This window comes from Phyllopteryx taeniolatus, chromosome 16, assembly GCF_024500385.1.
Source record: "Phyllopteryx taeniolatus isolate TA_2022b chromosome 16, UOR_Ptae_1.2, whole genome shotgun sequence".
NCBI classification, from domain to species: domain Eukaryota; kingdom Metazoa; phylum Chordata; class Actinopteri; order Syngnathiformes; family Syngnathidae; genus Phyllopteryx; species Phyllopteryx taeniolatus.
The window spans coordinates 12,421,550-12,436,302 of NC_084517.1; the positions used below are offsets into that span (position 1 = coordinate 12,421,550).

A 14,753-nucleotide genomic window follows, 5' to 3' on the forward strand; every position below is an offset into this window, starting at 1 on the left:
AACTTAAAATTTGCACCTAACTGTAGATTCCAGGTTAGAAGCAAATTGGAAATCAATGAGCAAGTCCATGCCAAGTTCAACTTATTAACAAGTTTACCCAGTCTAATGAGTCTAATGATGATGATGATGATGATGATGATGGATACGTACATCTACATACATTATTTGTTAATAATCGTCGCATTTATCTATTAGGTTTAGGAGCTAAGATGAACTAATTTATCTACTATCCATCCATATATTTTCTATTATTTGGGTATTTGTTAGGGTGATTGGCAAATTACTTATTGACACTGCATTATGTTTGAAGTGGACATTTTTTTAAAACAAAGCTTTTCAAATAACCTTGGCTTGCACTTGAATTTCATTTGCATTATTTGAATATTTTTTGTGTGTGAAATCTTACCAAGTTATTTTTTAACCTAAAGAGTCTAGGGCAGCTCATGCTTTGAGTGCTTTGTTATCTGATCCACAGTTGGAAGTTCTAAAACAGCGGATTGGGTTGAGTACTCCATTAAACACTTGGTGGAATCACCGTATCTTATTATGCGTCATCACTCAGGCATTTTTCTTCTTTAAAAAAATATCGTTGAACACGTTTTGCAAGCAACACATGATGGTAAGTCTTTAGAATTGGGCGGCACGGTGGAACATTGGTTAAGCAGGTCTGCATCCCAGTTTTTAAATCCGGGCCTGTGGCATTTACTCGTTCTCCACGTTCTTGAATGGGTTTTCTCCGGGTGCCACACCTTCCTTCAATATTCCAAAAACATGCATGCATGGTTCATTGATGACTGTAAATTGTCCATAGGTGTGTATTTGTCGATATATGTAGTAGAGGGTGAACCCCGCCTCACGCCCAAAGTCAGATGAGAAAGCTGTATAGAAAATGGATGGAAGACATTATTATTATAAAAATTTTTTTGTGTGTGCTAAGATGCTTAGAGTTCTGCATAGCAAGAAGTGGCCAGAGAAATGGGTGATTTGCATCTCTCTCTCTCTCTCACACTTTCTCTCTCTCTCTCTCTCTCTCTCACACACACTCCCCTCTCTCCTCTCTCTCTCTCTCTCTCTCTCTCTCTCACCCCGACCTCTCTCTCTCTCACACACACTCCCCTTTCTCCTCTCTCTCTCTCTCGCTCTCTCTCTCTCTCTCTCTCTCTCTGACCCTGAGCAGGATAAGTGGCTGAATCACAAATTAATTTTATCTCCGTGTTTAAAACATTACCATAGGAAGAAAAAAAAAATTAAGAGAAAAAAAATTAAGAGGGTGTACAGTGGTTGGTACTCCAACAATTTCTGATGTTTTCATATTGAAAGGTGGAGGCCTGAATGCCTGTTACAGAAGTAAGGTCTTGTTAACAGCAGCAGGTGTCCGTCATTGTCCATCAGCATTATAGACTGGCAGCAAAGGTTAACACTTGAGTAGACCTTAAAGGCTCAGAAGAAACCCGAGTCCAATCTTCTCATGCTCTGACTCACCTTCTTTGTCTGTGAAGATCCTCTCTCTTCTTTTGTCAATTAATCTTTCACTTTGTCACTCCATCTTTTAGTTTTGTCACTCCATCTTTCACTCTTGCCCCAAACTGATGAGTTTGGCTCTCAAACTAAACTTTGCATTTTTCTTATATTTGTGAATGTACTGAAATTGTTTTATGGCGCTTTGTTAATAGTTGGATAGATGACTCAGACTGTGTTTTTTAATTTTTAATTTTATTTTCTTTAGCAATTATTTGTGAAGGTTTAATTCTGTGTGTGCATGCCTGTGTGTTTATGTGGGCGTATATTACTCAGTTTTGGACAGACTATCATCAATTGGTTTTGTGGCTGAAAACCCAAAAGAAATTCAACTAAACTTTGGTTCAAACAAGAGTGAAAAACTTTGCAATGTGGATATGTCGGGATCTCACAACCAGTGTTTTTGTGTATGTTAAAAAAATCTGGTCTAGTATGAAGGATTATTCAGACCTCTACAGAAAAAATAACAACAAAAAAACTAATAAAATGTGAGTGCCCACCATGAGTGTGTGTTTAGACTCACAAGACATATTGTGGTTGTTAAAATGTTATTAATGTTTCTTTTAACCTGTATCATGCGATTTTGTACAAAAAGTAATTCAACTAAATTAGCAGTATTACGGCACGGTGGACGACTGGTTAGAGCGTCAGCCTCACAGTTCTGAGGACCGGGGTTCAATCCCCAGCCCCGCCTGTGTGGAGTTTGCATGTTCTCCCCGTGCCTGTGTGGCTTTTCTCCGGGCAGTCCGGTTTCCTCCCACATCCCAAAAACATGCATGAATTGGAGACTCTAAATTGCCCGTAGGTGTGAATGTGAGTGCGAATGGTTGTTTGTTTGTATGTGTCCTGCGATTGGCTGGCAACCAGTTCAGGGTGTACCCCGCCTCCTGCCCGATGAGGCTCCAGAACGCCCGCGACCCGAGTGAGTATAAAGCGGTATGGAAAATGGATGGATGGATGGCTATTCAGATGGATGGTATTCCTAGATAAACTTCCTTATATACAGTATTTACAAATCCTAATTACAATGAAGTTGGGATGTTGTTGTAAAATGTAAATAAAAACAGAATACATTGATAGATGACCGTAATTGTGGCAAACCACTGCTTTCACTTGTGCACACTTCAAATTAAACGCAAGGTAAGGATTTTTTTCATCCGTTTGATTAAAAATCTCGTGTCTCAGGTGATTCGATTTGTTAAACATAACTGGCATTCTACTCATAGTCTGCCATCAACTTGCTATTGTCAGATCAACAGAGCCAACACAGCACATTGCCTGACACCACTGACTGTACCAACAAGATCTCTTTGTAAAGCTCTTTACCTTACCTGGGTGACTAGTGACCTTTACTGCGGGCTTGCGTGCGTGCCTGCACTCTTTCATGGTCACTGCTCCTCGGGATATGTGATCCAGATTTTAAGATCCTATCTTACTCTAGGTCGTCCCCTGACTGTTAGATCTTAGAAAACCTGTTAACTTGGTAGCTAACATGAAGTATTTGAACCATGTGTCTAATTATTGTATTATTATCCAATAATCCCATCTAGTTGATATTTCGTATCCTTGAAGTGGCACTCAGCACACAGAAACTTTTAAATTGGAACCCTAGACCAGGAAATTCAACTCAAAGTTATAAATACCGGACAACACTACTTCAGCAACAGTAACTTACAACGTTGGTCTAAAGTATTACGTACACTGAGACTGTTTTCCCCTATTTTACTCATTTACACATTCAGATAAGAAGCCCCCCCCAAAAAAGTCCTGTGCGATACTTCGTATTTGTATTTTGCTTTACATTTCCCAGTGCCTGCTAAGTATGGTGATTCCCACACTATTGCTTCTACTACTACTACTATCATGGATTTTTACTTATATCAGCAGTAATTAGCTCTTTCTTTTTGTTCATTATCTACAGTGGGTACGGAAAGTATTCAGACCCCCTTAAATTTTTCACTCTTTGTTATATTGCAGCCATTTGCTAAAATCATTTAAGTTCATTTTCCCCCCCACATTAATGTACACACAAAAAAAAAAACTGAAATATCACACAGCCATACGTATTCAGACCCTTTGCTCAGTATTTAGTAGAAGCACCCTTTTGAGCTAATACAGCCATGAGTCTTTTTGGGAATGATGCAACAAGTTTTTCACACCTGGATTTGGGGATCCTCTGCCATTCCTCCTTGCAGACCCTCTCCAGATCTGTCAGGTTGGATGGTGAACGTTGGTGGGCAGCCATTTTCAGGTCTTTCCAGAGATGATGAGTTGGGTTCATGTCAGGGCTCTGGCTGGGCCATTCAAAAACAGTCATGGAGTTGTTCTGAAGCCATTCCTTCGGTATTTTAGCTGTGTGCTTAGGGTCAGTCTTTTTTGAAGGTGAACCTTCGGCCCAGTCTGAGGTTCTGAGCACTCTGGAGAAGGTTTTCGTCCAGGATATCCCTGTACTTGGCTGCATTAAATGATTTTAAGAAATGACTGCAATATGACAAAGAGTGAAATATTTAAGGGGGTCTGAAAACATTCCGTGCCCACTGTATATCTACCCTCCATCTGCTCTGTGCTATCTGGCTGTTAACCCCTGACACTTGCACACATGTATAGTATGTTGGTCAGCGAGCGTGCCAGGGTGGGAGGTGATGCTTTGTGTTATATTTAGAGTGGCCTGCGATGAATGTTTTATCCTTGCTCTGTAGGCAGAACACAGTGGCAGTCATCAAACATTCATATCTGCCTCTGAGATGACCTCCTTGAATATCAGCTCATCATCAATGAATTAACATCCTGCCGTTTTCAATAAAACCTTGTAGTAAGGACCAACTCATGCGTTATCACATGTAACCACAACGTTTTGGGGTAGGAGTTAGGCATGACTAGAAAAGGATTTTTTTTTTTAATTACTATTATTATTATTTGTTTTTTGTGTGGCGGCACGGTGACCGACTGGTTAGAGCGTCAGCCTCACAGTTCTGAGGACCCGGGTTTAATCCCCGGCCCCGCCTGTGTGGAGTTTGCATGTTCTCCCCGTGCCTGCGTGGGTTTTCTCCGGGCACTCCGGTTTCCTCCCACATCCCAAAAACATGCATTAATTGGAGACTCTAAATTGCCCGTAGGTTTGACTGTGAGTGCGAATGGTTGTTTGTTTGTATGTGCCCTGCGATTGGCTGGCAACCAGTTCAGGGTGTACCCCGCCTCCTGCCCGATGACAGCTGGGATAGACTCCAGCACATCCGCGACCCTAGTGAGGAGAAGCGGCTCAGAAGATGGATGGATGGATGGATGTTTTTTGTGATACGGCTCAAGCATGACTAGAAAACACTTTTATATTTGTAACTATGTCGAACCTTAATGGACGTGACTCTTGAGTATGTTGGCATTAGAGGAAATGTCAAAAATTGCTATATTGGATAATGAAGTAGGCTCAGAACTAATGGGGGATCGGTTGTCCAGATAGTGGTCTCAGTTTCGTTTGGTCGAGTAGAAAATTGTTATGAATTAAAGGATTAAGTTAGATGGAGTGCATAATCAGCTAGCCTTAAACAAGCGGAAACCCCCATGCAAAGTGTGCAACATTGATGAGGGTGAACGTTAATGTAAAGAAGAGACACTAAGCAACAAGGAGTTTCTTCTCAATGTCCACCACTGGGACTACAGGTGTTTGTGTTTTGACTCTTTGTGGCTGTGCCTCTCAGACACAGTTTAGCAACAGCTCAGCCAGCCTGCATTATTCATCCACAAGCACAACGCAGATAGGGTTACCCTGAGACAGTATAGCAGGGACATTAAGGTGCCCTTTGCAGCAGGGGATACACGCCACACTCTCACAGAGATACTGTCAGAATGAGCATATGATGACATTAAATTAGGATGAAGTCGCAGTAACCAGAAGACCACAGGAGGTCACAAAGCTCTGACAGTGGGTGTGCAAACGCACACAAATGCTCACTCTCGGATAAAAAGGAACGCACCCTCGAGTGCCGAGATACACACCGGCACTTGACATCACTTCTCTTCGCTGACGGAACGTCCCGACAAAGATCGTGTGGCAGCCAAGATGAGGATTCACTGCAGGACTCATAGGACACAATGACAATGGGAGCCACACAAAGGACGACACTGACTCCGTCGCTGGGCCTTTTACTCTCTGTGTGACCCTGCGAATTTACTTACATGACTTATAAAGACAAACAAGGACCAGGAACCCATGTTTTCTTCTGGATGCTACATTTTTGAGGATTCAGGGAACCAAAGGCAAGAAATTTGTATGACAGGGAGAAGGACAATTGCTTCATAATTCATAATTGTACATTTACATTTAAAGAGCAAACATTTTCATTATTTAAACATAACTGACTTCCAGATTAATCTTTCTTATTCTTTTAACAAACACAGAACATAATTAGTTTTGCTAAGGCTTGACAACATGTTTGAGTGAGCGTTGATGGTTAAGCAAAGTACATTTTTGGATCCAATACTGAAGGACCAAGTTTTTTTTTTTTTTTTCAAAGCATTGACTGACTTTGAGAAGAGTTTACAGTGTGCAGTGATTCTGGAGTGAAACCTGAAGTAATCAAGAAAAACAAGAGATGAAGAGAGGAGGCTCTCATGACACCAATCAATTTAATCACAGTGTAGCTACTTGTCTGTACTAGCCGACGTCATGCCATCCAAGAAAGCTGACGCAAAATCGGTTGCCAGGAAAGGCAAGTTGGAGGAGACAGGGAAGGGACTTAAGAACATTAAAAAGGTAGAAAAGGATGACAAGAAAAGAGCAAAGAAAGTGGAGCCAGCCAAGGGAAAGAGTAAAGACGGTGGTAAGAAAGGAAAGGGAAATAAACCTGTCAGTGAGTCAGAGGAAGAATCTGAGGAAGAAGAAGAGAAGTTGAGTGAGAAATCAGATAGCGATGAGAGTGAAGAAGTAGTGGTTGCTAAGGTGAAAGCTCCCCTTGATTTAAATAAAGGTAAAGCGGTTGTTAAAAATACATATAAAGTAACAGTTCTAAAGGCTTCTCAGCCTCCCCCGGGTGATTCACCTTCGTTGGACGATGAGGATGAGGAGCTAGACAAGGAGGAGCCACAAGTGACAAAAAGGATGGATGCAATCAACCTAAAAAATATGAGTGATGGCCAAATCAAGGGAACATCTAAAGTCCTGATGGGCTTTGCTGCGGAGGGACAGAAAAACATAGTTGCAGGAAAGTTGCAGAAGACAACTGACGCCAAGAGTCACCTCAGAGGGGCGTCTAAAGTTATCAGCGGCCTCACAGGAAAGGCCTCTCCATTTAGTCTCCCCACCAAACAAAAGCAGCCAGAGAAACCCAAACCAAAGAGGAGTCTTAGAAGCACATCCACTCTTTTCATACCTCTCTCCAAGAAAAAGGAGAATCCAATTGCTTCTGGTAAACCTCTTGTAAGCACCACTAAAGTTTTGAATGGCCTTGGGCCTAAATCCACCTCTGAGGAGCAAAAGCCAGGTCCCTCGGGTTTCAAACTTTTAAAAGGACTTGGGCCTAAAGACACCTCTGTTGAGCAAAAGCCTAGTCTGTCGGGTTCCAACCTAGGCAATAAAAAAGAGAACAGTCCAGGCAATTCCACTCCTCCTCCTCCCCCCAAAAAGGCAGTAGACCTGTCCAGTTTAGGGGGGACGGAGAGTATGGCTACAGAGGCAAAGGGATTGGGAGCAAAGTTCAAAGGCATGTTTGGCAAAAAGAAAGTAGGATTAAGGTTCAAGACAAAAGGATGGATGCTAGCGAGGATAGCTGCTGCAACCAACTGGTTGATAGAAGGGTTGCCAAGTACCAAGGGTAGAGGTCAACTAGGGGCATGGGCACACCGTCAAGGACGAAAACGACTGTCATTTACAAACAGAGACAAATTGGGTAGACGTCCTAAGTATTACAACCACACCTCTGATTATGACGAGGAGGAGTATGAATCTGAGTATGATTACCACAATGGGCAGACAGAGGACTTTGAATACTACGATGATGATAATGAGTGGGAAAATGAGTATGGTTACTATGATGATGATGGCAACTTTTATCCTGATGATGAGTGTTATGACGATAGTGATATGGATTACAACACTTACCCATATGACGAATATGAAGATAATGGCAATGAAGAGGTGGAGTATTACTATGGCGATGATGGAAAGCTCTATGCTATTGTGCAAGAGACATTTGGTTACTCCGACAATGCCATGGAAACTATTTACAACCCATATGAGTCTGAGATGTACGGAAATTCTTACTTTGATCATAATATGGGTGAAGACTTAGTGATGTCAGAGCAGTATGGTATGGCGAGTAATAGGTATGCTGCTCTCCCAGGCTTACCTGTGTATCAAGATTCAATGCAGGGATCTTTAGATGTTGCTGGAGTTCATATCCCTTACCAGCAACCATACTATGTTGATGGTGGGCTGGCTCCAACAGAAACAGAACATCTATACAGACAGGAACAAATCCCTTTTGCTAATTCTAGTCCTGAGCAGTTCAGGGTCCCTAGGCCTCAGGTTAGATTATTTGGAAAGGAAAGACTGGATGTAGAAACCCTGCCACCACCGCCACCCCCTTCTACTCACATATTTACATCTCTACCACCTGGTTTTGACCTGAGGAAACAAAATGAGCAATTCCATCCCACTTACATACCAGCACAGACCCACTTCCCAACTGCCAGTAACCACCAACGAGCCCCCATCATACCATATTCACCAACACCTGAGATAATTCAACATGAGCACATACGACTAACTCATCCTACTCACACTCCCCTGGCCACTTCCCCTCATCACTCATCAGCATTTTCTCTACCACAGTTTCCCACTCAGGTTAATAAACATGCTTACTCACATGACCCATTCAAGTTCCAGATGGAACATATGCCATCAACAGTTCCACATATACAAACACAGAATATTTCATTAGTGCATCCACCACCATATCCCCTAATGTCCGCACCAAAACCAGTGCATGGAATGACCCCCCCTCGATTAGAGAGGCCGGGAATGTCACCAGATCATATGGACTTTCAACCACACATCCAGCCAGACCACTTTCCCCCTCACTTACACAGAAGAGACTTTACAAACCAATCTCCAATGGCAAGCCAAAGGCCAATCTCTCCACAGAGACAACCAAGCCTTTCTGCATCTCCACAGTTCCATGGAAACGGAGTGTCAGTTATAGCCCAGCCACCTGTAACAGCTGTGAGGAGTGGAATTGGGCTTCAAAGGGTTCAGCCCCGATCCCCACTTCCAAATCCCATAACGTCACCAAGAGGATCTCTGAGAAAGAGAGAAGTCCGGCCCCCTGATCCAAGACTTTCTTTTAGACAACAATCTCATACTGCTGGGTCTCCTCATCCCCCTCCCAGAGCACAAAGTAGACAACGAAGAATACAAGTGAGAAGATTGCCTTCTCCTCCTCCATCATCTTCACTAAGAGAGAGCCCACCTCTATCTGAGCGTGCTCACTCTCCCCATCAAACTTTTCAGCCTACCTCCATCTATCATCCTCCCTCTCCTTCCCAGTCACGTAACACCAGCCAGCCGCTACCCAACCGCTCCTCTACTCGTAAGTTTAGAGGTGTTTCAGGAAGTCAAAATCATGGTCCCCAGGGGTCTGTGAAACCCTCTCCATCTAACGCCTACTCAAGAAGACGAAGTAGACATGGACTACCTGTTACTCAACCTGTAGCTCCATTCAGGTCCTCTATTCGCAGTGGCCGAGGCACTCCCTCTGGACAAAAGAATGGTGCAGTTGGAGTCCCTACGTTATCAAGGAAATGCTCTCATCCAAGGGACTCAAAACCTCAAGTGGTCTTCCAAAGACCTATTGGAAGGGGACAGCCACTAGTGCGTATGCCCAGAAATCAGTCCTCCCCTTCATTGAGACAATCATTCAGAACACCTCCTTCAAGGCCTCTAGTGTCTCGGCAGCCTTTATTGAAACAGGGTGGTTCTTTTTCTCCTCAACCATTAGGGAATGGGCTCCATAATGGATTGCAATCTCCCCAACCATTTCAGGAATCATCTACCCTACCCTGCCATTCAGCCTATCCTAAGAACCATGGATTCTATCCACACTGCTCACTACCTCATAGGACCATGAGTCCTGAGAATGTAGGAGCAACATCTTTTCAACATCCAGTACCGTATCCGATACCACGACCCTCTCAGAATATGAACCATTTGAACTGCACAGCTACTGAGCCAGACACATCCTCATTTCTAACTAATTCTTCTCAAAACCTTAAAGGAATATGTACCTCATTTCCCCCCTATCAACTTCCCTCTTCTCTACCTTATGCCACCCACCATGCACCCCAAACACTGCAGGAAATTTACCCTCACTCATCTGTTGGGGAGATTGTGGGTGAAGCCCAGAATGGCCAAGAGATGAGTCAAAATACCCCTCTAGGTCCATCAAAATCTTTAATGCAGGACTCTCACTTGCACAGGGCCTCCTACACATCTCCCCTACAGCCCAATGTCAACCTGGATAACACCTTTCTCTCTCACACACATTCAGCAGTACCCCGTGCCCCATCGACGTCATCCCCCCCACATTTATCCTCTGCTCTGCATAATTCCCAGATATGCAACAAATCTTTTACCTCACCCCTTCAGTGTCATCCCTCTCCCATCGCTCATGCCTCTTCTGCTCAGCAGACAGTCAGCGTTAACTCTTCACTTCTCTCAAGACTTCAGACCAAACAAATCCAAGGATCCATGTTTAACCTCCCAGTTGACACCTTAACAATGCCCCCAAACACTGTAGAAACTCAATTTACCATTGTTGATGGAGTTGATGGAGCTGGTGGAGCAAATCACTCACCCTCTATTCACTCCAGTACTCTGCAGAGCCCAACGTTTCATCATCAACTACCTGGTGGCACTATTATTAACCAAAGTGAACCTGCTGAATCACCTCTTGGACAGTCCCTTTCTTCCCCAGTATTGTCCCCTGCTTTACCTAACACCCGTTTGCAGCAAAGCACATATCACTTAACTTGTGGCACGCGAGGGACCAGTTCAAAGACCAAATTCGCAACCATCCCTGCATCACCTATGCTTTCCTCTGCACTACTTAATCCCAAAGTTAAAAAATCTACTTACAAACTGCCCGAGGGTACTTCAGTTTTGAGAAACAAATCATCTGAGACTTTTACAACCTCTTCTCCTATGCTGACTTCTGCACTTGCAAATGCTAATGCCCTAACAACCTCTTATCGACTGCCAAACTGTTCAATTAAAATTCAACCGAAGGAAGCGATGAAGAACCCTGAAAGTGCAACCCAAATGCTACCCAGTGCACTGATGAATTCTAATCTTAATGAGGTACAGTCTCAGCTTCCAGAAGGATCATCACATAAAATTCAAACTTCAACATCAATGTCCACTGGGCCTCTCCTCTCTGGTGCATTGCTGAACACCAGCATCCATGGTGCTTCATACAGACTCTCAAAACCATCACTACTGAGAGAGATTGCTTCCACAGGGGCTCCATCCGTTGACCTTTCCAGTGGTCTTTGTAACCCGAAGATCAGTCATCCTACCTACCATTTGCCAACTGATACTTTGATTGCCCAACACCAGTCCTCATCTACACATAAAACAGTTGACCTGTCCAGTGCTTTGTCAAAAAGCACTAAGATTCGCGATGCAAATTTACATCGATCTAACAGCAATATCATGCTTCGACTAGGTACCCCTCGTGTCCCACAGACCCGCTCATTAGATCTCTCCGGTGCCCTACAGAACCCAGTCCTTCAGGGGGGGTCTTATCACCTCCCTTCTACATGTGCTGTAGTGTCACCCCATGTCCATGATTCTGTTCCTGAAAAGCACTGGGCTCAAGGCCCCAGAGTTGAAGTTATGGGCTTGCAGCAAAATATGGATGTATGGGGTGCAGAGAAAGTCTTACCTCATGCGACAGTACAAAACCTCAATAAGTGGTCCATGTATGGAGAAGACAAGATAATTGACCACCAGCACTTGATGGCTCAGCAAAATATGGGGCATAAACCAGTGGTGTGTAATCTCAGCAGGGAAGGGGAACCTCAGGGACCATGGTTTGACAAGGTAAATGTTATTGACAGCTCATCCACTCTAAATATGTATTTGTGTACATTTAAGGTCTTTAAGAACAAAATGTGATGAGAATAAACAATCTTTTTACCGGTGTGACCTTTATAAAAACATGACTTTCTCCCCCTGTCTTTGTGATTGTTATTTCAGATGTACTCAATCAGAAGCCTGCCCACAGTAACTCACCGGGAGCAACGAGAGGAAGATGGCATTGAAGACATGACAGAGCTTGAGTAACAATTTCATACACAGTACTCAAAATTCCCCCAACTCAGCAATGAATAGACAAGGCAGAACACACTTAAATTGAGCACAAATAAACAAGAACAAAACAGAACAGTAGTTGGCTTGTTTTTTGCAAAATATGTTATTGACATTATCCTTATCTTATTGTTTCTTCTTTCATTAGGGAGATGCACGATGATGCTGTTCTTCTTAATCTAAAAACAAGGTTTGAACGGAATCTTATTTATGTAAGTGTCACATTCATTTATTTTGAGATGGAATGTTCTATTCAAAAGTTCCATAATTTCTATGCTTGTATTAAGTGTCACTTTCGTTCCCCCCCCCACCTTTCAGACCTATATAGGCAGTATTCTGGTTTCTGTGAACCCTTATAAGATGTATAACATCTATGGGACAGACATGGAGTTGCAGTACAAGGGTCATGCCATGGGCGAGAACCCTCCGTAAGTCACTGTCTCAAGTGGTTAGGAATCAACACATGAAATAGGTTATTGCATTTTCTTGCCAAAGTGACACTTCTTTCTTTTGCAGACATTTGTTTGCTATATCAAATGCTGCTTATACAAAAATGATGGATGCCAAACATAATCAGGTCATAATTATCAGGTAATAGATTGACTGACTCTATACTCATCTCACAAATAAACAGTTTTAATGGCCCTTCGCAGTCATTGCTCAGATGTGCAAACCAAGATGACAAGGACATGTATGACAGTTTTCAATCAGCCTGATTTTATTTCTATTAATTCTCATTTATTAACATGGGAAGGTTGTAACTAAAGTCACGTTTACAATAGTGTCCTTATAGTGTATACCAGTGATTCCCAACCAGTGTCCCGTGGCAAACAAGTGTCCTGCGAGAAATTATCCAGTTTCATTTAATTTGTCTGAAAATAGTTATTCATTGCAAATATATCTTTGTTCATCTATCCATGCTAGGGATGTATAGTGACAGGGAGAACTATTTTAATGCTCTTCGACGAGATGACAGAAGATACAATAAACCTGTGTTACCACCTGTGGGCATTCATACAACAGAATAAGTCTTACTGCAAGTATATCAGCTTTGTGTTCAATACACTGGCCCAGATTTAGTCACTCAGTCACTAAGTTTGTGACTTACCAAATTTGTGAATAAATTGAGACAAGATCATCATTATCTTAGTATGCATACTTTTTGTGTCATTTTTATTCGGTGGTGTGCTGTGAGATTTTTTTCTAATGTAAAATGGGTGCCTTGACGAGAGCACAGCTGGGGAAACACTGCCGTATATGGTGCTGAGCATGGCAGTTACTGTTTTTACTGTTTTTCAGTGGGGAGAGCGGGTCTGGGAAAACAGAGGCCACCAAACTTGTCCTTCGCTACCTTGTAGCTTTGCATCACACATGTGATCTTGCCCAACAGGTATGCATGTAAACTACTGTGACACGTGAAAGCACACACGCACGCACGCACGCACGCACACCCACACACACAAACCCGTTCATTAATCCTAATTTGAATGATGACTAATACCCTTGTATGTGTTTTTTTTCAACCTGGGCACAGATTGAGGTAGTACCGTATAAGGTTCCCTGCATGTTTTGTTCTACTGTATATATTATCAAACCCATCTTCACGTGTGCCATTACCATCAGAGTTGTTTTGTTTTGCTGTGGTGTGCTTAAATATCACCATATTTATATCCATTAATTATAATTAATGAAGCAAAAGTTAAACTGTGGTGGTAAAGTACTGCATTTTTACATCATCATCCAGTAGTGAGATGTTTAAATGCTGTGTGTTTGAATGGCTGCTAGATACTTGAGGCAGCTCCTCTGCTGGAGTCATTTGGAAATGCCAAAACTGTACGGAATGATAATTCCAGTCGCTTCGGGAAACACATGGAGGTTTTTATGGAGGAGTAAGTATAGCAGTTGTGCAAACATTCTTGGTCTTAGCACCCTGCAGCTCCCTTTTCAACTCTTCTTTATTTCCTGCCTAGTGGTGTGATCAGTGGTGCCATAACTTCTCAGTATCTTCTGGAAAAGTCTCGTATCGTCTTCCAGGTGATGCATGAAAATACATCATCAGGTGACTTACTTTCATAGCTTATTGAAGGACGTGTTTAAGGAAATCTTTCTTCTCAGGCCAAAGATGAGAGGAACTATCATATTTTCTATGAGATGCTGGCAGGTCTTCCTTCTCAGCAGAAGCAGACTTTCTATCTCCAGGAGGCTGAGACCTACTATTACCTCAACCAGGTGGGCCACACTTTGCTGCAATATCTGGCGATCTTTCTTAGGCTTCTATAAAATTTTAAAGGGGAAGGAAACCCAGTAGAGTATATCATTAGGTCATTTTGTGCTTTCTTGTTTCCCTCACAGGGAGGGGATTGTGGGATTACAGGAAAGGATGATGAAGAGGACTTCCAGCATCTGCTTGTTGCCATGGAGATCCTTCACTTCACCTCAGACGACCAGTCGGCCATTTTTAGAGTTTTGTCTTCCATACTGCACTTGGGCAACGTCTACTTTGAGAAATATAAGGTCATGTTTCCATGGAGATTTTCATACAACTGGATAATTATGATGTGATACAGACGGCTTGAAACCTAATTTGTGATTTTAAATGCAACAGAAAAAAATACGCTCACTGGCCAAAACATTAGGTACACCTGCACCACTGTCTAGTGAGATTCAATACAAGAACTGTAGCAAAGATTATGCCTTTTTAAAGACGTTTTGTTTTGATTGACACCGTCAAAGAGGTTTCCTTTTAAAATCCATCCAAACCATTAATACTTAACAAAAATGCAATTTAACAGGATGGAACTGTGCCACGTACATCATGGAGCAGTTCAGAATTATTCAATCTAATAATAAACAACAAAAAAATGAAATACCTGAA

At 42.5% G+C, this 14,753-nt stretch overlaps 1 protein-coding gene across 2 annotated transcripts in view; it reads left to right on the forward strand.

Annotated features, from left to right (window-relative positions):
- The window catches only part of myo15aa (myosin XVAa), a 52,478-nt gene that overhangs the window by 3,725 nt on the left and 34,000 nt on the right, over window positions 1-14,753 (forward strand). The window contains exons 1-10 of one of the 2 annotated variants that reach the window (XM_061749730.1): window positions 10,995-11,611; window positions 11,768-11,850; window positions 12,027-12,090; window positions 12,197-12,306; window positions 12,395-12,469; window positions 13,178-13,268; window positions 13,664-13,767; window positions 13,849-13,912; window positions 13,994-14,107; window positions 14,231-14,392. In XM_061749730.1, coding sequence (XP_061605714.1) covers window positions 11,222-11,611; window positions 11,768-11,850; window positions 12,027-12,090; window positions 12,197-12,306; window positions 12,395-12,469; window positions 13,178-13,268; window positions 13,664-13,767; window positions 13,849-13,912; window positions 13,994-14,107; window positions 14,231-14,392 — 1,257 coding nt within the window. In that variant the 5' untranslated portion in view covers window positions 10,995-11,221. Of the gene's footprint in view, window positions 1-10,994; window positions 11,612-11,767; window positions 11,851-12,026; window positions 12,091-12,196; window positions 12,307-12,394; window positions 12,470-13,177; window positions 13,269-13,663; window positions 13,768-13,848; window positions 13,913-13,993; window positions 14,108-14,230; window positions 14,393-14,753 lie in introns of those variants that run through there. The other variant, XM_061749731.1, reaches the window with a different exon arrangement.